The sequence below is a fragment of the Hylaeus anthracinus genome, unplaced genomic scaffold, assembly GCF_026225885.1.
Source record: "Hylaeus anthracinus isolate JK02 unplaced genomic scaffold, UHH_iyHylAnth1.0_haploid 11982, whole genome shotgun sequence".
Classification (NCBI taxonomy): domain Eukaryota; kingdom Metazoa; phylum Arthropoda; class Insecta; order Hymenoptera; family Colletidae; genus Hylaeus; species Hylaeus anthracinus.
This window is the reverse complement of record NW_026534330.1, coordinates 5477299-5494350: the sequence shown is the minus strand read 5'-3', so window position 1 is coordinate 5494350 and position 17052 is coordinate 5477299. Positions and strand designations below refer to the sequence as shown.

General features: G+C 44.0%; 1 protein-coding gene across 1 annotated transcript in view; it reads right to left on the bottom strand.

The window, feature by feature from the left end:
- The window catches only part of LOC128885912 (uncharacterized), an 82881-nt gene that overhangs the window by 903 nt on the left and 64926 nt on the right, over nt 1-17052 (bottom strand). Inside the window, exons 7-13 of the mRNA XM_054140280.1 lie at nt 5282-5395; nt 4588-4721; nt 4340-4490; nt 3945-4276; nt 3450-3668; nt 3212-3314; nt 384-2999 (exon numbers count right to left, since the gene is read on the bottom strand). Of these exons, the coding sequence (XP_053996255.1) occupies nt 409-2999; nt 3212-3314; nt 3450-3668; nt 3945-4276; nt 4340-4490; nt 4588-4721; nt 5282-5395 (3644 nt within the window). The 3' untranslated portion in view covers nt 384-408. The remainder of the gene's footprint in view (nt 1-383; nt 3000-3211; nt 3315-3449; nt 3669-3944; nt 4277-4339; nt 4491-4587; nt 4722-5281; nt 5396-17052) is intronic.

Below are 17052 nucleotides of genomic sequence, written 5' to 3'. Positions count from 1 at the left end.
GAACATCTTAATTCCCACAAGGGAAATCCTAGACATTATACTAAAATTTATAGTAAAACGTGCTATGTAATAATCATTCAAGTTCCTGTTCCAAGAACATTCTAGTCAAAAAAGTATTGTTATTTTCTGTAACTCGAAAAATAAATTTTTTACTTGTACTACTTCATTTAAGACCTTTACATAGTTTTTCTTGTTAACTCTTATACTGCAGAGGAACAAACAGAGAACCTATTTACTGAACTGCAGTGTTTATCTACTAGAATTTATTAATTCTGTCGATGCTACTCTATTTCCATCGTACAATTTGAAGAAACACTAGTAACACTTACTTTAAAAAAAACCTTCATGAAAATATAAATAAACTGTTCTAATAGATTCCTTACCAAATTTCAAAGAGAGCCATCGAACTCAAATTGGCTCTCTGATCGTTTCTCGTGGTGGTAGAACGGTGATGAAGCTTTCCGTTTCGCTATCACTTGTGCTGAAGTTGGTCCTCTCCACGTTCTCGTTTCTAACTATAAGAGGCTGAATGTAAGCATTTCTGGGACAAATATCGACCCCAGAATCCATGCTCTTCGGGAAACTAGTGAACGCCGACAATCTGCGAAAATTCCCAAAGAAGACACTATCGGTTCCCACGCTCTCGGCACCGCTCTCACTGGCGCCATCGCAGACAGATTCCGTTTCATCAGTCTCGGAGACGCTGGACACTTCGTGACCCAGCAGTCTCTTCTGCGACCCGTTGCTATCCGTGCTGCTTAGATAGCCACTGTCCTCCACCTTCCCTTGGAACTGATGATACCCAGGAACTCGACACATCGGGTTAGTCATCGATTCGCAGCTTCTGGACAGCCTTGGTTGCCCTCGTGTGCAAGATCTCAGCTCTTGGCGTCTTCTCTGAGGGTTCTGTCGAGAGTTCTCCAGCCCTCTGTCTCCGAGATGACACTGACAGAGAAGTCTCCTCTTGTCCTCTTGACGAGTGTCCTTCCAGCAGGTCGAAAATCGTTGCTTGCAGTCACCAGAGTCCCCAGGATGCGTCCTGTGCTCGAACTCCGTCTTCCACTTCCCTCGAACCGAGTTCCTGACGTGGACGTCCAAGCTTGGCTCGCAGGAACAAGGATCAGTGGTCCCTACGTTGGAATGGTCGCTGGGGACAGGAGCACCGTTGCTGGTCGTAGGGTCACCCGCTTCGGCAGGACTCCTGTCCCAGCCGTTTTTTGACAGAGACGACGTTTTCTGGCAGTTCGTTGACGGTATCAGGTCCTTCACCCGCCGAGGGGGTTTGGGGCATTGATAAATGTCCTCCGTAGGCGGCATGGGGACCACGTCGGGCTGATTGCTCGGTTGTCGTTGTCTCTTCGCTTGTCGATTGTCTGGTGTCAGGTACTTGCACATCTTCCAGGACATGGTGTCCTCCAAATGGTCGTTCAACGAGTTGGTGCTGTTGGTCAAACTGGAGTCCCTCATACTGGACTTAATTCTGGCCTCGTAGATCTCACGGAGGCTGCCGTAACCGCGCTGCAAGCCCGTATCGCTCTTCACCGAAGTTTGATCGCGAAAGCTGCCTTTGCTCTTAAGAAGGATCTGAGCTGGTCTCTCCAGGGAGTCCACGTAGACTTCGTCGGGCACCTCCTTCTCGTAGTTCACGTCGTCGTTGATTTTCAGCTTCATGGGTTTTCTGTCCAGTGTATCTGGCTCGTACTCCGATTCATCCTGTTTCACGTAGTTGTCAGGGGAATCCTGGACCTTGATGGTCAGGTGTCCAGGGTTTTCTGGCTCGTATTGGATCTCTGGACCGGAGTCGTCGCTGCAGGCTGGGCTGTCGTAGCCGTCGTTTACGTACACCTCGCTCACCAGGGAGTAGCTCTCGGATCTTTGCGAGGAAATCAATTCAGGAAGACTGTTATAATAGTTCCTCTCAAGCACGTCTTTGTTCAGCTTAGAGATCGTCATCTCGCCAGTCCTGGTGTTGATCACCGCGTTTTGCATGGTCAGTTCCTCGTCCATGGGTAAAGCAGTGGACAGAGCAGGGCTGGATTGGTCAGTAGAAATAGGGGATGTCGAAGACTTCCGGCTGGACTTGGAACGCTCCAAGCTGTCCACCTCGTAATCCATGTTCCCCGACTTCGACTGCTGTTCCAGGACCTTCGTGCCCACCATTTCACGAATAACAGCGTCCATGATACGTTTCGCGGTATTATTACCGTTTGGAAGCTCATTTATCATGTCAGGCAGCTCCTTCTTCGTTCGAGTTGAGCCTTCGTTCGACTTCTTTGTTGATCTTTGCGACGAGTTGGAGCCAGCTTCTATCTTTTCTGTTTCCTTGTCTTCGAGAGGAGTCTTCGGGGAAGTGTTTCCTTGGTCTTCCTTCCGCTCGACTATACCATTCTCCTCCATCTGTTCGATGAATGAATTCTCGATAGTCCTCCTAACTTTCGCGTTTAGGGCGTCGTCACCGCTGGACCCACTCGAATCGCCATTTTCCCGGTAGCAGTTGGTTTCTTCGAACATGGACTTGGTGGATCGTCTGGAAATGCTGTGTCGATCGTCAGGCGTGATTATCTCGCTCCTTGCCGTCTGATGGTAGCTCTTCAAGGTGGTGTTGTCCTTCCAAGCATACAGAGCCATTCCCTTTGGGTTCCTCCCTTCCGAGTCGAAGTCTCGCTTGGCCAGTTCCTTGAGGTACTCCAGGTTTTTGGCGAAGCTGCTGGTGTTTTCTTGGAAGTTCCTCCGGGTCTCTTCCGTGTCTCGCCAGCGACGCTGAGGCGTCCTGACGTCCTCCAGCCACGCTCGCACTTTGCTCTCACCTGGATTCGGTAGATCGGTCTCTGGAAGCGTGGACGTGGCTGTGAAGGAGTCGGTGCAGCCAGGACACCCGGTGCATCGCTGGGACTTCCGCGACTTCGCGGTCGAGCCCTGAACCGAACTCGGCGACGATCGTTGCTGGTTCTTGCCTGTGGAGTCGCATCGGTCCGAGCTGTTCTCCTCTTCTGGTATACCTGAGTTGTTATTCTTTTATTGAATGATAGAATTCGTTTTTTTTTTTTTTTAACGAATTAGTCAAAAATTAAAAGGCCATCGAAGCTACTTCCTCCACCTTCCTATGTCGTGTTTCTTCAAAATGGAGAAGTAACCTTGATCAGCCAAATGCTTTCGCTTGGATAACAGTGAGAGGAGGAACCAAAAACCAAAGAGATTTGAGAAAACTTACCATTGAGGGTAGGAACGTATCTCTTGGCGGCCATTTTGTGCTTGGCAATAGAGATAACCTCCCGAATCTTGAGAAGGAACTCGATGGCGGCTGGAGGGGGCGCCTAGAAAAATACCGGGCTGTCCTTAATTATCTGGGGATTATCCAAGCTCACGACTCAAGGAACAAATTCACTTATCATGCCTGTTTTTATTATACTTCGGTTAAGTCTATTTTAAGCTGATAGTTGTTAGCTTACCAGCAATAACTGTCTGTCGAAGTAGGCTGGGTTGAAGTATAATTTTCTCCTCTGTGCCCCGGGCAGTACAGGGATATCTTGCTGATGGGGATTTTCCGCGGTTTCCACGACTCGTACATCCTCTTCCGGTATCCTTTCACCTAAAATCGAGCCGGAACCGAAGCAGAGCTCGGACTGCTCCAAATAAACGCAGTGAGGGTGGATGACGGCCGATGTTACCTGATTTATGGAAATGAGTCTCTTTACATAAGATTCTTACTTTCTCTGGAGGCAAATACTTGCTTTCTTTTAATAATTGCTTTTCGACGATATTAACGATGTCACATTGAATAACCATGATGATACTTGTACTTAATCTTTTACTCGAGCATTAAATAGTTAAAGGACTTGTTAATTTCACAATGTATCCTATACTTCAATAGGATCCTCTAGTTCAAATTCGAAAGAAGAAATACGCCTGTAATTTGAAAATGGAAAAATACTAGTTCCACTTACGTTCTCGAAGCCCTGTTCTCCGTCACTGGCCGGAAGCTCATCGCCAAGGTCACTTTCCGTTAAACCACTGTTGGCGTCGCTCTCGAAATGCCTAGATGCAGCGAGCAGTGGGTTGTTCTTCACCAATCCACTCACTTCTCGACCAGGTGACAGGTTCAATTCTGGTTCTTCGATAATTTTTCGTCTGGCCTTCTTGCTATGCAGATATAAAGACACGCTTGCGATGTATATCAAGGCCAGGATCACGGAGGATAGACCTATGGCTGTGTACTCGGTGGTGGACAGCCCTTGAGTGAGTTGAGTCGTTGAAGAGAACGTCACTTCTCGAACGTCTGAAGAAAATCATTGAGAAACAATGAAATTTTTGTTCTTGTTTTTGGAGCACTGTTACTTACTGCTTTTCGAGGGCGAACCAGCCACCCTGAAAGCCACGCACGGCGTGAACACAATAGGAAGCTTCGACTTCGATGAAGCGTCCCTGCAGACCAGTTTGGCTGTCACTACTCGACCTTCTGCTGCCTCTTTCAGACCTGCTTCACCGATCCACTAAAGATGGGTATATTTCAATGAAAAATAATATGCACTTTAACGAAAGATAATAAGTTTATAAATGGAAAATCTCTTCTTGGAGAATGTTACCAACCAGCAGAAACGTCCTGCCCTCGTCACGGAACAATCTAAAGGGCGGCTCGGTGTCCGAGATGTTCCTTAGTTCCAACCATCCTGTTCGACCTAATTGCTGAGCGCCAGCGACACCACAGACTGGTGTCGTTACACCTTACAGGAAGAGAATTTTAAATGAAAAAAATTGATACGTTAGCATTTCTCGTAACCGGCACAGCGCTAATTTCAAATTTCGTTACCCGTCCAGTTGAGCTTCGAGCGCATTCCGATGGATGGCGCTACGGGTAACGAAATTTGAAATTTGCGCTGTCCCGGCTACGAGAAATGCTTATAACTATTTAATTTCGATCAGAGCCGTAACAACAACGGCCCTCGATTGTTGCTAATGATCTATACTTTATACTAGTAGCCTCAAAAGGTATCAATTGTTTGTAGAAAGTTAATAAACAATCGAATAAGGCGAGTGTTAACGATGTCGTGACTGTAAGATCGTATAAGAATTATTGATAATTATTTAATATCAATCACGATCGCACCAATAATTGTGCTTAAATGTTGTTACAGGTCCTCTTTATCTATCCTGCGTGTACAAAAATTATTTTTACAAAGTTGACAACTGGATGAAAATATCGATGACCAGCAAGTAGTTCGTCACCTGAACGATTAATTCATTTCTTCGTGATGTAATTTTTGATATTTATGAAGGAACTCACCTTCGAAGCGAATTTCTGCGTGAGGGTAGATTATCTGGCCGCGTTGGGGTAGAAAAACGTAAGGCACCCTCTCAACTTGGCCAGTGCTGCTGACAAATCCCGCAACGTTGCACTCTGAAAAAGCACACAGAAACGTAACACTTCGTACAATTCTGAAATCTGCCTTCTGGATCTCAATTGAAGTGATCTCGATTATTGCAGGACACTGAATGGTAAAGTTTTATTCGAATAATAGATGACAAATAAAAACATGATACTGCAAGGGAATTACGAAATCGCACCCGAAATCAACTATCGATTAAGGTGAACCATTTTCCTTTGGCAGGGACCTTTCCTCCTCGACGTCTCAATTTAGAAGATCTTCATTATCGTAAATTTCTCGTTTGAGGATTCCTCGCGTGGCATCGACCGAGAGGAGAGCCTCGCTCGAGAGACTGTTGCAAAACAAGTCGTTTAATTCCGAATTAATAGTCGCTGTCTCACCGCACAGGGGAGACGGCGATCGTTAAAATGTTAATGGTTCTGTCGATGACGACCGAATTCGTTCAGGGACGGGTTCTGAATATTCAACGTGAATTAGGTCCAATAAGAAGAAGAATCGACTTGGCTGTTATACAACTTGGCTCTTTACCCGAAATTATATTACGTCCTTTTTAGAATAATTCTAAAGTCGAAAGCAATATTTAATCTTGAGATACTTTAAGTCGCTTAAGTCTTCGATATATAGTTTACAAATATGTGATGTCCACCCAAATGATGACTCGGACACCCGTCAATTCTACGCGTACCACGTCATATTTCAATTTCACTAGAATTTTTCACATAGAACGCGAGGTACTATCGATTCAAGTGGAATGACCCGAATATAAACCGTCCTCACGCGTGGAGACCACGCGTCACGGTTAACTGAATCATCACACTTTCAAACAGCACGGAGATTCCTTTTGTGGCGACACCGAGGAGTAATGATCTTTTCGTCGTGGGTCCGGGTCGTGGGATGCAATCTATGCGACTGTTGTGTATGCAACTCGCTATGGCATGGAGAAACCACGAGGAAAGTTGGAATCGGCGAGAATGTAAATATACAGTAGCAACAAATTTATACGGATGCACTAGTCGTGATTGGTTCGTGAATTATAATTAAAATTCCCTTTAAACAACAAACGATTCCTTTTCACTCTACTCGCGACAACCTGCATCGAGCGATCACCACAATGTCAGGACGACTCCCGACGATCGAGGTGTCCTGACCCTGGATCCGTAAATATGCAAATCGTTTCGACGGTATTTTCTCTCTTGGTAGCCACGTGTGTCGTCTTGCACGAAGGCGCGTATCTTAGGAAAGTCGAAAGATGTACGGGACTCTCCCTTGGGCTTTCTCCAGGTGTAACAATGATGCCCTACTAAACGTAACCGGGCCAATTGGCTAAGTTCGTAAAGATTCTGCTTGTCGAGTGTCTTCTCCGCTTCGTATCTCATTGCTCGGATCGCTGGATAAGGTAGTCGTGCATGATTTGCGGTACACTCGGTTGCGTTGGACGGTGTACACGTCGGAGCCGCGGGAAAGGAGCTAAATGTTAAGTTGCGGTTAACTGAATTTAATTTTAGCGACGCTGATGTCGATGGCTGCACCTAGAACCTCAGCGAATGCTGTACAGTACATTAATTCTATTAATTATCGTACGAAAATGCTTATCGATCCTTTATCTGCGATGGGGAAAATGGGCATTCTAATTTCATGGTGTACATTAACGATTAGTGGTCCGACACGTTGATCAGACACGATTAGTGATTAAACCTTTGACTGCAAAAAGCGTATGTACACGTTTCCGAGAAATGTTCTCAGAGAAATATTTCAGCTTACAGGGAATGTGCCCAATCCTTTCCAATTTCCAAACTAACTCCCTTAAAGCTTCATCATGCACTGGCTGGCTGCTCCATTCATTACATTTACGTCCCGCAAACGAATCCAGTTCCTAAATCGTCGCATAAATTCGGAATTATATAATCTCAACTTTCATCACTTACGTCGATTAAAAGGATTTTACCGTATGCAAGAGATAATATTCCAATCTATCAATTGGGCAATGAAAATTAACTAGTCTTCATCCAAAGTTTTATAGCTGCCAACGACACGTTTTCTCCCGATTACACGGAAAATATAATCGCGCGTATTCACGTTTCCCTCGAGACAACGGAAATATAATTTTCAAATCGCTATAAGCACCGCTCTTCTCCGTCGTTGAAGCACGAGAAATAGCGGCGACGATTTAAGGCCCTTGAAAAATTCAACGAGAAACGGCATTTTCCGGTAGAACACGTTTTACCCATTTTCAGACATTCCAAGTTGTACGAATGTGCACACGCGCGAATAGAAACCACATCAAACACTGAAATCTTGATAAACGGTCAAGCATTATCCTATTGCGCTCTCTCGTTAAGGAACCGGTACCCTCTTCGACGCGATTTGCGACCGTCGGGGACTTCAGGCGTAGTTTAGTGTCGCGGGCTTTCTGACTTCCTATTTTTTGGCATCTGAAACTGCGATTAGACCGAGGGAACTCGTTAAGAGAAAGGGGAGAGGTGGAGGGTGATGTTGTTGAAACGTTGCACTAATAAGGGAACCAGGCAACATGGTTACTTTCGATTTTAACCTACTTTTACTCGTAAGGAAATAGCTCGTGCGGTTGAGAGGGTACTCTTCTTTCCTGAGATGCTTAACCCTTTGACGAATACAACGCACCGGTGCGTCCAAACAGAGTACAAATCCACAGCCCCAATCGTTTAATATGCTCGTTCGTACTCGTCAAAGGGTTAGGGAAGTCAAAATCAAAGTCATAAGGATGACAGGGAATTTAAACAACCAAAGAAGAACCTGTGCAAGGACATTGCCAGAGTTCACCAGTGACCTCGATTGATCCGCGTTCTAGGAATGACAAGAAACAGTGGCTAAAGTCGTCAGGAATAGCCCTATTTACATTCCCGCGTAGTTCATCGTTCTCAGGACTCCCGCTGATTTTACGCAACGTCATACGGGGCGAACGGACAGTGTGCACATGTGTCGGAGCACGTTAACCGTACTTCACCTGTCGGATTATGACGTTAAAGTATCCTCAGGTTCCGTCACTGCGAACAGTCCAGAGACATTAGTCACGTCGCCGACGTGCAAGAGCCTTTTTCACTCCACGGTCTTGTCATCGTCGAAATCAGGCGTCTTCATACAGGGTGTATCGGAACACGCGGGGAGCAATGCTTCCACTTCGAAATGAATCATCCCGTGTCCAGCTTTTACTACTTATTTGCTCTAGCCTAAGGCTAACTCTCCTTGGTGCGCGCTCAATCTATGTTACACATCTGGTTAATCTACAGATTTGAAACCAGGCGTCGTTAAGCCAGATTTCTAGCGATTAGAACAGAAATCAACGCTGGGAGATTTATCGAAGAACATTTGTTCGCGGGCAGTTGACGAATTGTAACGAAGTGGGGGCTGCGACATAATTAGAAGCTCTTTAATAGATAGTTTGAGAAGTAGCGGGATTAGAAACATCAGCTCTGTTGGTGTCAAGGTCAGGTTCAATTATGGAACTTGCAAGTGGACTTTTCAAATTGTCACTCAAGTTGGAGTAGGAGGAATTAACAGGATGTTTCGCTATTAGCCAACTGTAGTGGTGAATTCAAACACCAGATTTAAAAGAATTTGATTAATACATTGAGTTCTTATCCATATTAAATGGTAGCTATTTACCTCAACATAAAACATTGTAAATTTTCTTTTTAAAGCAACAAATTTAATATCATTTTTTATTATCAAAATAATAACCTAGATTACACGTCTGTATTAAATCTTGGCGGTCAAAGCAAAACGTTTTAAATTTGCCTAGCAATGAATGGATTAAACAGCCAGCTACCATTACCCGTAGTACTGTAAAAAATGGCTAAATATCTATTAATACGTCCATTTAAAACGTATCTCCCGATTCCTTTGAAGAACGATCGGCGAAAACGAGAAACGGCGTTATCGCGACCGTAAATTACCTCGTTGATTATGAAAAAGAGATTACGCGCTGTCGCGAAGGGAACCATGGGATTCAGTTGTACCGATGGGAGGCTATTGGCGTCCTAGGTTTCTCAGGAGACATCGTGTCGATCGGAGATACGTTTCTCAGCGCGTAGATAAATCAGTCGTGCTCAGGGATCACAGGATACGTCGATCCAAACTTGGCAAATGCGTACAATGACGGCGAATCGCGAGACGCGCTTTGGCGGTTCGAAGTCTCAATGTTTCTCGACGATGGAATCCTTTCAGGGGAGTTTCCTAGCTCGAAAGGTAAAGAACAATTCGAGCCACGCATGTACAGGTGACTTTTCTGTATAGCGATGAGCACGCGGCCTTCTCTCACGGATAATGGCAAGGGTCGCCTACCTTTCGAGGGCCATTGTTTACAGGGCTCCGGTATAATGTATTCTGTTCGATACCCTTGCACTAGTCTACGTGTTATTCACATTTATTGCATTAAATATATAGTGTTATTATGCTTTAATAGATGTGCAAAGGTTTGTTTCAAATAACTAAGGTAGACTGGGATCAATTGAAACATTTTTGAAAAAATGGCTTATCGTGACTTCATTTTGTATCTTATATGTTTGGTAATGGGTTTCAATTATATTCAGATCATCTGGTCTCAAAAGAGCATTATTGAGTATGGTAAGAAAGAGTATAAACGAAACATAATTATGTTCAAAAAAATTAGTTTTATTTCTTATTATTCAACCTCAACATGAATTCAACGAATTTATCTAGATAAACGATTACAATACACACTAAAAAAAGATCAGATTCACTGAAAGCATTAAAAGTAGCGCAATGATAAAATTGAGTACAATATGTCAGCTAGAAAGGAATACCTGTATAAGGTGATTGTATCACTGAAGAAACCTATTGATTGATTTGTGGAAAAGCAACTTCTGATTTGGGAGACCTTCGTTGGAGATGTTCCGTAACGAGACGGCTCCGAGTGCAAAGGGTTAAAAAATGGCGAAAGACAACCTGGAGGAGCGGTGAGCGCACGACGACGGTCAGGGTCAAGCGGTCGTGTCAGACGTTGTCTCCTGCGGGCTCCAAGGCCGGTTGTGTCCCTCCTGCGACCGATAAATAATCGATTCGCGGGTATACAGCTGCACCGAACACCGGAGGCCAACCGAACACGCGGCGACTGTGATCAAAAGTACCGCAAGGAACAATATCTTATTCCAGCCTCGAGTCTCCTGTCCTCTATCGCTGCGCGGGTCTTCATTGCGTCTGGATTCCAAGCCAAACGCGTTTAGTAATCGCGTGGATTTTTTTCAACGCGATAACCGAGTCGTCCGTGAGAACTGTTACTCGCTAATGGTAATTTTGTTTCGAGCCCCGGGAACATATGCACGCTGTCACGTTTTTCTTCTTGAATGGAAAATACAGTAAAATGGGACTGTGTCGACTGTTGATTCAGATTGTTGACATTCATTTAAGATAAATGTTAGTATATGGAAAAAGAGGAAACGAAGGAATTCGAGCGCAAGCAAAGTAGTTCTAACTTATATAAAATCAAGTTCGATACGATTGTTTGAGCAATCAGAAACTTACGAAGAAACCAATGCAAACGAAATCATGGACGCTATAGCGTTTAACTATCACTGAGGAATGTGATATAAATCTAGGGAACAGCAAGCCAAGCAATAGGACCTGCTCGACCTGTGCGGCCATTAGAAATTCATTCGTTCAAGAATTGCCTGACTACTTGGTAGAAATGTGGCCTTGCATCGTCATGCATAAATCACACGCCACGTGCAACATCTAATGGAATTTCTTCTAATAGCTCCTGCGATTGATTGCCCAAGAAATTTACATAAGATTGGCCTGTTAATATCTCTGGCAACAAAAAGAGTGAGTTATAGTACGTACACAATTTAGTAGAGTTAGTTTTACTAGCTCCGTTTGTGATGAAGAGTTGTCAGTGACAACAATGGATGGTGACTTGAAATAGGGGTCAAGATGAAGCAGGACACACGTTTGTTTGAAGATTTTTCATTGTTCCTATGTTTCCAGAAGATGGTATCATGTGTGAGCCATCTGTTTAACCACCCTTTAAATATTTTTAGAAACACGGTGTAATACTCGAGATATGGGCGAGCTCCTGTCTGAGCATGAGACCTTCGCCAAGCAATTTCAACGCACAAAAAGAAATCAGCTCAACACCCGATACCAATATTAACAAATCCAAGGTTCCGACTGTCACCTGTAAGTGTGTCCACTGAAACCATTCCCACCAAACTCGCGGATCCTGTTAGACGGTTCTAACCTCCACGTTAAACCATTCTGGGAACCACCGGGCTCGGAACGTGTCGAGAATCGGCGCTTATCAGCATTGGGGCGCCCATAATTTCACGATTCCTGTTCCACCAGCGACACTATCTATCACGCGGCGAATAGGCACGCTCGGTTTCGAGGATTCAACGTGGTTCGGCTAAGGTCAGGGTTCATCGGCGCGGATCGTCCCGTTGACTCGTTTTCAAGAGGTCGAGTTCTCCCTCTCGATCGTTAATCAACGGCTCGTTATCCGATGGTCGATCGTAGAAGGCGCGCAAGTAGCCAGGGTACACCTACGAGTAAACGGGGACACCGCGAGGAGTGCTGCCGGCGTTAATTGCTCTTGGTTGTCGATTATCGTAAATCGTGTCGTTCGGTGGGCCTCTTTAATGAGAAAGAAGCCGCTGGATCGACGTTCGATCGAGGGGAATTGAATGAAGGCTTCGCGGTAGCTGCTTGATGAAAGTGAGATGACGCTCTCGCGATTCTCTGCCGCTCCTTTCATCCCATGGGCCCCAAATTCAATGTAATCCTCTTTCTTTTTTGTGACGGGAAAGTCGAATCGGCAACTCGATCCGGCGTTATTTCTCTCGTTATTTTTTTATGTCGGCGGTTCTCGATCTCTTTGGGTCCACGACACGGTTTAAAAGATGACTTAGCCTCGCTGAGATCACGGAAGGATTTAGAGAGAAAATAATAAACCTCATAGCTATTCGATCGAGTAAAGGTTCTGGATAAATTGCTATTTATTCGATTCACTTCATCTCTGATAAAGCTCGAAGTCACTCGACTTAAATTTTCAAAATCAGTTCATCGCACTCGGGAATTAATTAAATTAATCTCCGACGTCCCTCAGAATTTCGAATCGTCGTCCATTCGGCAATGGTGTCGCTTCGTTGCAATTTGCATACACGTTGGTCGATATAAACGAAAAGTACAGTTGAATCCAGCACTGTCCTTAATTACCTGGCATGCGAAACGTCGCTCTCGCCGTCTGATGTTGTAGTGTATCCAATTACAAGAAACAATTACGCTCGACTCGTTTTCTTTTTAATCTACACGTGGTAATTCACACAGTCCATTTTTCGAGATAAATATTGATCATTGGCAAACAAGCGAAATTCCTGCATGAACCTTCAAATAAATTTGCTGCTCGTGTGTAATTAAAAGGCGACAATGTGGTCACAAATCAATAGAATGACGTCGAACGCAGCTGCAAGGGGCTTCAGTTGAACGTGCATACTGTTAGAAAACGAAGATTGCAAGACCATCGAATGAACAATTTTTCCGCACCGCCATTGGTGGGATTAATGCGCGCACGTGTATAGTATGCAAGGCACGTCGTTCGTTGTAATTAATACCGGGATTGCGTGGACGGCCAGGTGATACTGGCTATTTCATGCAGTGTTTATAGGACTCCAGACGATTAAGGTCACGGTTGTAACGCTGAGAACAATGGGATTAGGTCAGCATTTTATTAATGTTAATCTCAACGGTGTATTAGTGTTAAAAGGACCGCATGAATGGTAATAGTTCTGTTGGAAGCAATAACGGAACGACTCCGGGGTATTTTGTCAAGCTTTAGGCGCTCGATAGCTAATATGTTCAGAGTTTTTAAAAATCGATGATCATCTTATCGAAATTAAAGTTAAACACATCCTTTTCATTTTCAAACTTTTTGGACAAACATTCACCCATCACCTACTTATTCATATGTATATTTTCTCTCCTCTTAATTAAGAACAATACGAATATTCCCGAAGAACGTATCACCAAATAACAATCACGACCGAACCACTTAATAACCTGCCAAGCAAACTGCACTTATGATAATTGTTCTACGCTCCATGGGTCCTGTACGTATAGTTTCCAGGAACGATTGAAGCTCTCTGCATGCAAATTGTTCCGAGGTCGCCGATGTCCGTGGATTACTGGAAACGAAATTACGAATATGCAAAATTGAAGTAGAGTATATGCTTAGGGTTGCTCGGTTGCACAATTACTGGAGCGGCTCCCAGGTACCCGGAAATATGAGCTGGAATCTCTGTGACCTTCCAGGATGAACATGCACGGTCGGGACACGTGGATGTACTACGATCCACACGTAGACAATTACGAACTTTTCGAGGTTACGTTTTCTATGATACCGCATAAAGGGTAAACGCAGCTACCGAGACAGAGATAATGACGCTATTATTTTCGAAGGAAGCTCCACGCGCACATCGTGGCCGTTTTCAGTCAGTTTTCAAAGTTCTGCGGTCACTGGCAGTTAAGAATGGCCATTCTCGTCGCGAAGTGAACCAGGACTTTATTATACAATTATGGAAAGCTGATAAGCGAAGTGGTAATGAATCGAGGAACTAGGTATCTACAACGGGACTCCTGGCGATTACCTGCGGGGAAAGAAGACGTGACAAATAGTTTAAACCATTTCGTAATGAGAATAATAACATATCATTACTGCGTCGAGGTTTTCTGTGTTAAGAAGTTCGATATTGACAGAAGAAACGTGTGGAAGAAGAGAATTAAAGCATAGAACGTAAGCACTCTTGGGCAAGAAGGCGAGGCACATGCTGTCATTAACCTAATGCTGAAAGTAATGTAAAAGGAACGCAATGATAATACAAATGGAATAACGTGGATATAATGTTAGACTATTTTCTGACTTTATCGTGCAAAATTGCAGGCTTAAATCGTGCCACCATTTTTACTGTGGATGTAGTACAGTCAGAATTGTATCTTTTTAATTCTGCACCTTCTTCAAGAATGTGCATATTGTCCTTTACCTAAATTCTAAAAGAAGCAACGTTCTGTTACGAATTTATTTTAGCTTTGAAATAATGCCAAATAATGGTTATGTTGAGCAAATGTAACCCAACACGATAAAAGTACTGACATACAGGAACTTTGCTACAAGTCGTGATATCCCACGATATTACGGATCCCATCCTACACCTATGCATTACTTTATATTTGAGGCACGCCGTGGCGAAAGGATTAATACTCTACCTCGCAGGACTATAATTTACTTCCTACGTCATAGATGCTGTTCTCCGCCAAAGGTTCAAGCTTAACGCGCGTCAGACTTGGCAGTATTATTTAAAAATCGGAATCTTCCAAAGAAATTCGCAACAACGCCGATTTAATTGCGAATGGCCGTGCTGATATACGTCTGCAACAATTTGCTCACGACTAGACTTATCGATTCTGCATTCCGCGTGTGCGAATCGTGTGCACGACCGTCGTTTAACAATAAGACATTCTCACAATACCGATCGAAATCACGATCGGCGTCGACTTGCACCCGCGGGTGCACACCTAACCGGTCCACGATGTGCAAACAACCGTTCGATAGCTGCTACCACATTCGTGCACGTTGACGACGTACAGTGGTGTTCAAAGCACGTGGACAACCATAGAAATCTGAAGCAGAGACGGTTATAAGCTAAACAAGAAAATGAACAACTTTTTATTCCGAAGAGGTTAAGAAAGTAATATGTTCATTACAAATCGAAAAAGTAGCGAATAATATTTTTTCTAATAATGCATTAGAAAAGTATTGCAATATTTGCAACTCTGCTTTGAAGTATCTAAAGATCCGTCTCTTCTTAGCACAGACGAATACTTGGTAGATTTAAGATGCATCCGCAATGTCTACACGTAACACGTGTTCGATAGATTCATCAATCATTATACTCCGACAGTTCTCTGGCAGAATTATTGATTTTAGATCGTGATATACGCGTGCAACTAATCATCGCAGGGGTTGCATTATCCGATGTGTTATTACAGGGCGAAACTCAACGGACGCCGCCAAACGTGCACGGATCTCGTGGCGGCCAGAAATCACGAAGGTATTCCATTATTATTCATAGCTCGCGATCGCTGGACGAGGAATCACGATTCTCAGATTATCGAGCACCCTTCGAAGTGCGCCTCGGCTTCGTAAATATTGAACGGTCTGCTTAATTAAGCGTTTTCCATAATGAAAACCTAACGCAAACAATAACATTGTCTCTGAATGTTAGAAATATATTTATTCGATTTTTCATCAAAATCTATAACAAAAATTAATCTCGTGAAAAAGGAGATGCCTGTTTGTCATAAAACACTTTTTCTCAACTTCACGTTTATTCTTCAACTGTGGAAAACGATGGACGTTACACCGTCATTTGTAAATGTTTTACATCGCCAATTTTTCCGATTCATCCCCAGCCTGTGTGCTTCGAATTACGTAATCCACAGAAGGATACGTTTGATACTTCTGTTTAAAAGAATTCAAAATGAACGACCCGTTTCTCGCTCGCCATGGCGTTGTATAAGCCCCATTAAAGTAGCGATTTACCTCGAGCCCCCATTCAAACATCGCTCAATCTCCGCGAACGTTGCACAGCATGCAATTTATGTTTCTATTTCCTTGAACGGCCCGTCGTAGCTGATGAAATTCGAAGACACAACCGACTATTGAAAATTTGCCCCGCAACTATGAAACTCCATTGCGAAGAAAACGTCCTTAAACCATCCTTTCGATTCGCGTTGCGAGAAAATTACACGCTCGCACGCACGGGGCGCACAATGCCGCGATTAAACTCGTAACCGAGCATTTATCGGCGGTAAAAGGCGACGAGGTTTACGGTTACGAGCAAGGTGTTGAGAATTGAGAGATTCGTGTGTCGTAAAGGAAGGAAGGTGATTCGAGACGCGACGACGCGAATGCTAATGACTCGAGATGATTTCTGAGTCTCGAAGGCCATCCTTTAAGGTCGAGGCGAACCAGGGAGGCGAGATGAATGGAGATCGAGGGTTTGAATGATTCTGAATGGGCGATTCGCGTTTATCTGAAGATCGAGCAGCTGCAAAATTTTAATCGAAGTAGAAATTCTATCATTATATGTCCCAGTCAGTACCTACATTGTGAGAACTTTTACTATAAAAGTTCAACTTCGATTGTTTCAACGAAGCAGAAAATATTTAACTTTTTAAAAAATGTTCATGACTGTTTCGACCTCAGCACCTGGTACAAAACGTTTACAATGCACGCGTTAACAATGAACAGTTTGTTGAGTGTCATGCTCCGTAGATTTTAATACCTTGGCATTATTTCTAATAATATGTAATTTGGGATAAATTCTACAACAAATTTTTCCAGCAGCGATAAATATGAGTAGTTATATCAATAGCTCGAGCTCAGGATACAACGTACCACCCGTGCGTTGTTTTTCGCGCTCCTTCCTATCTTGTCGGCGCATCGAAGTCTCCGCTCGCCTACGCACAGTCCAGCGGTTTCTCGCCGTGTTTTCGCGGTTCTCGTGATCCTAGAAATTCGAGATCGATGAGGATCGCAGGCACAACGGCCAGCAGAGGTCACAGAGGCTTCACCCAGTGGCAGAATGAATATATTTCACGTCTTCGGCTCTCCCTCGCT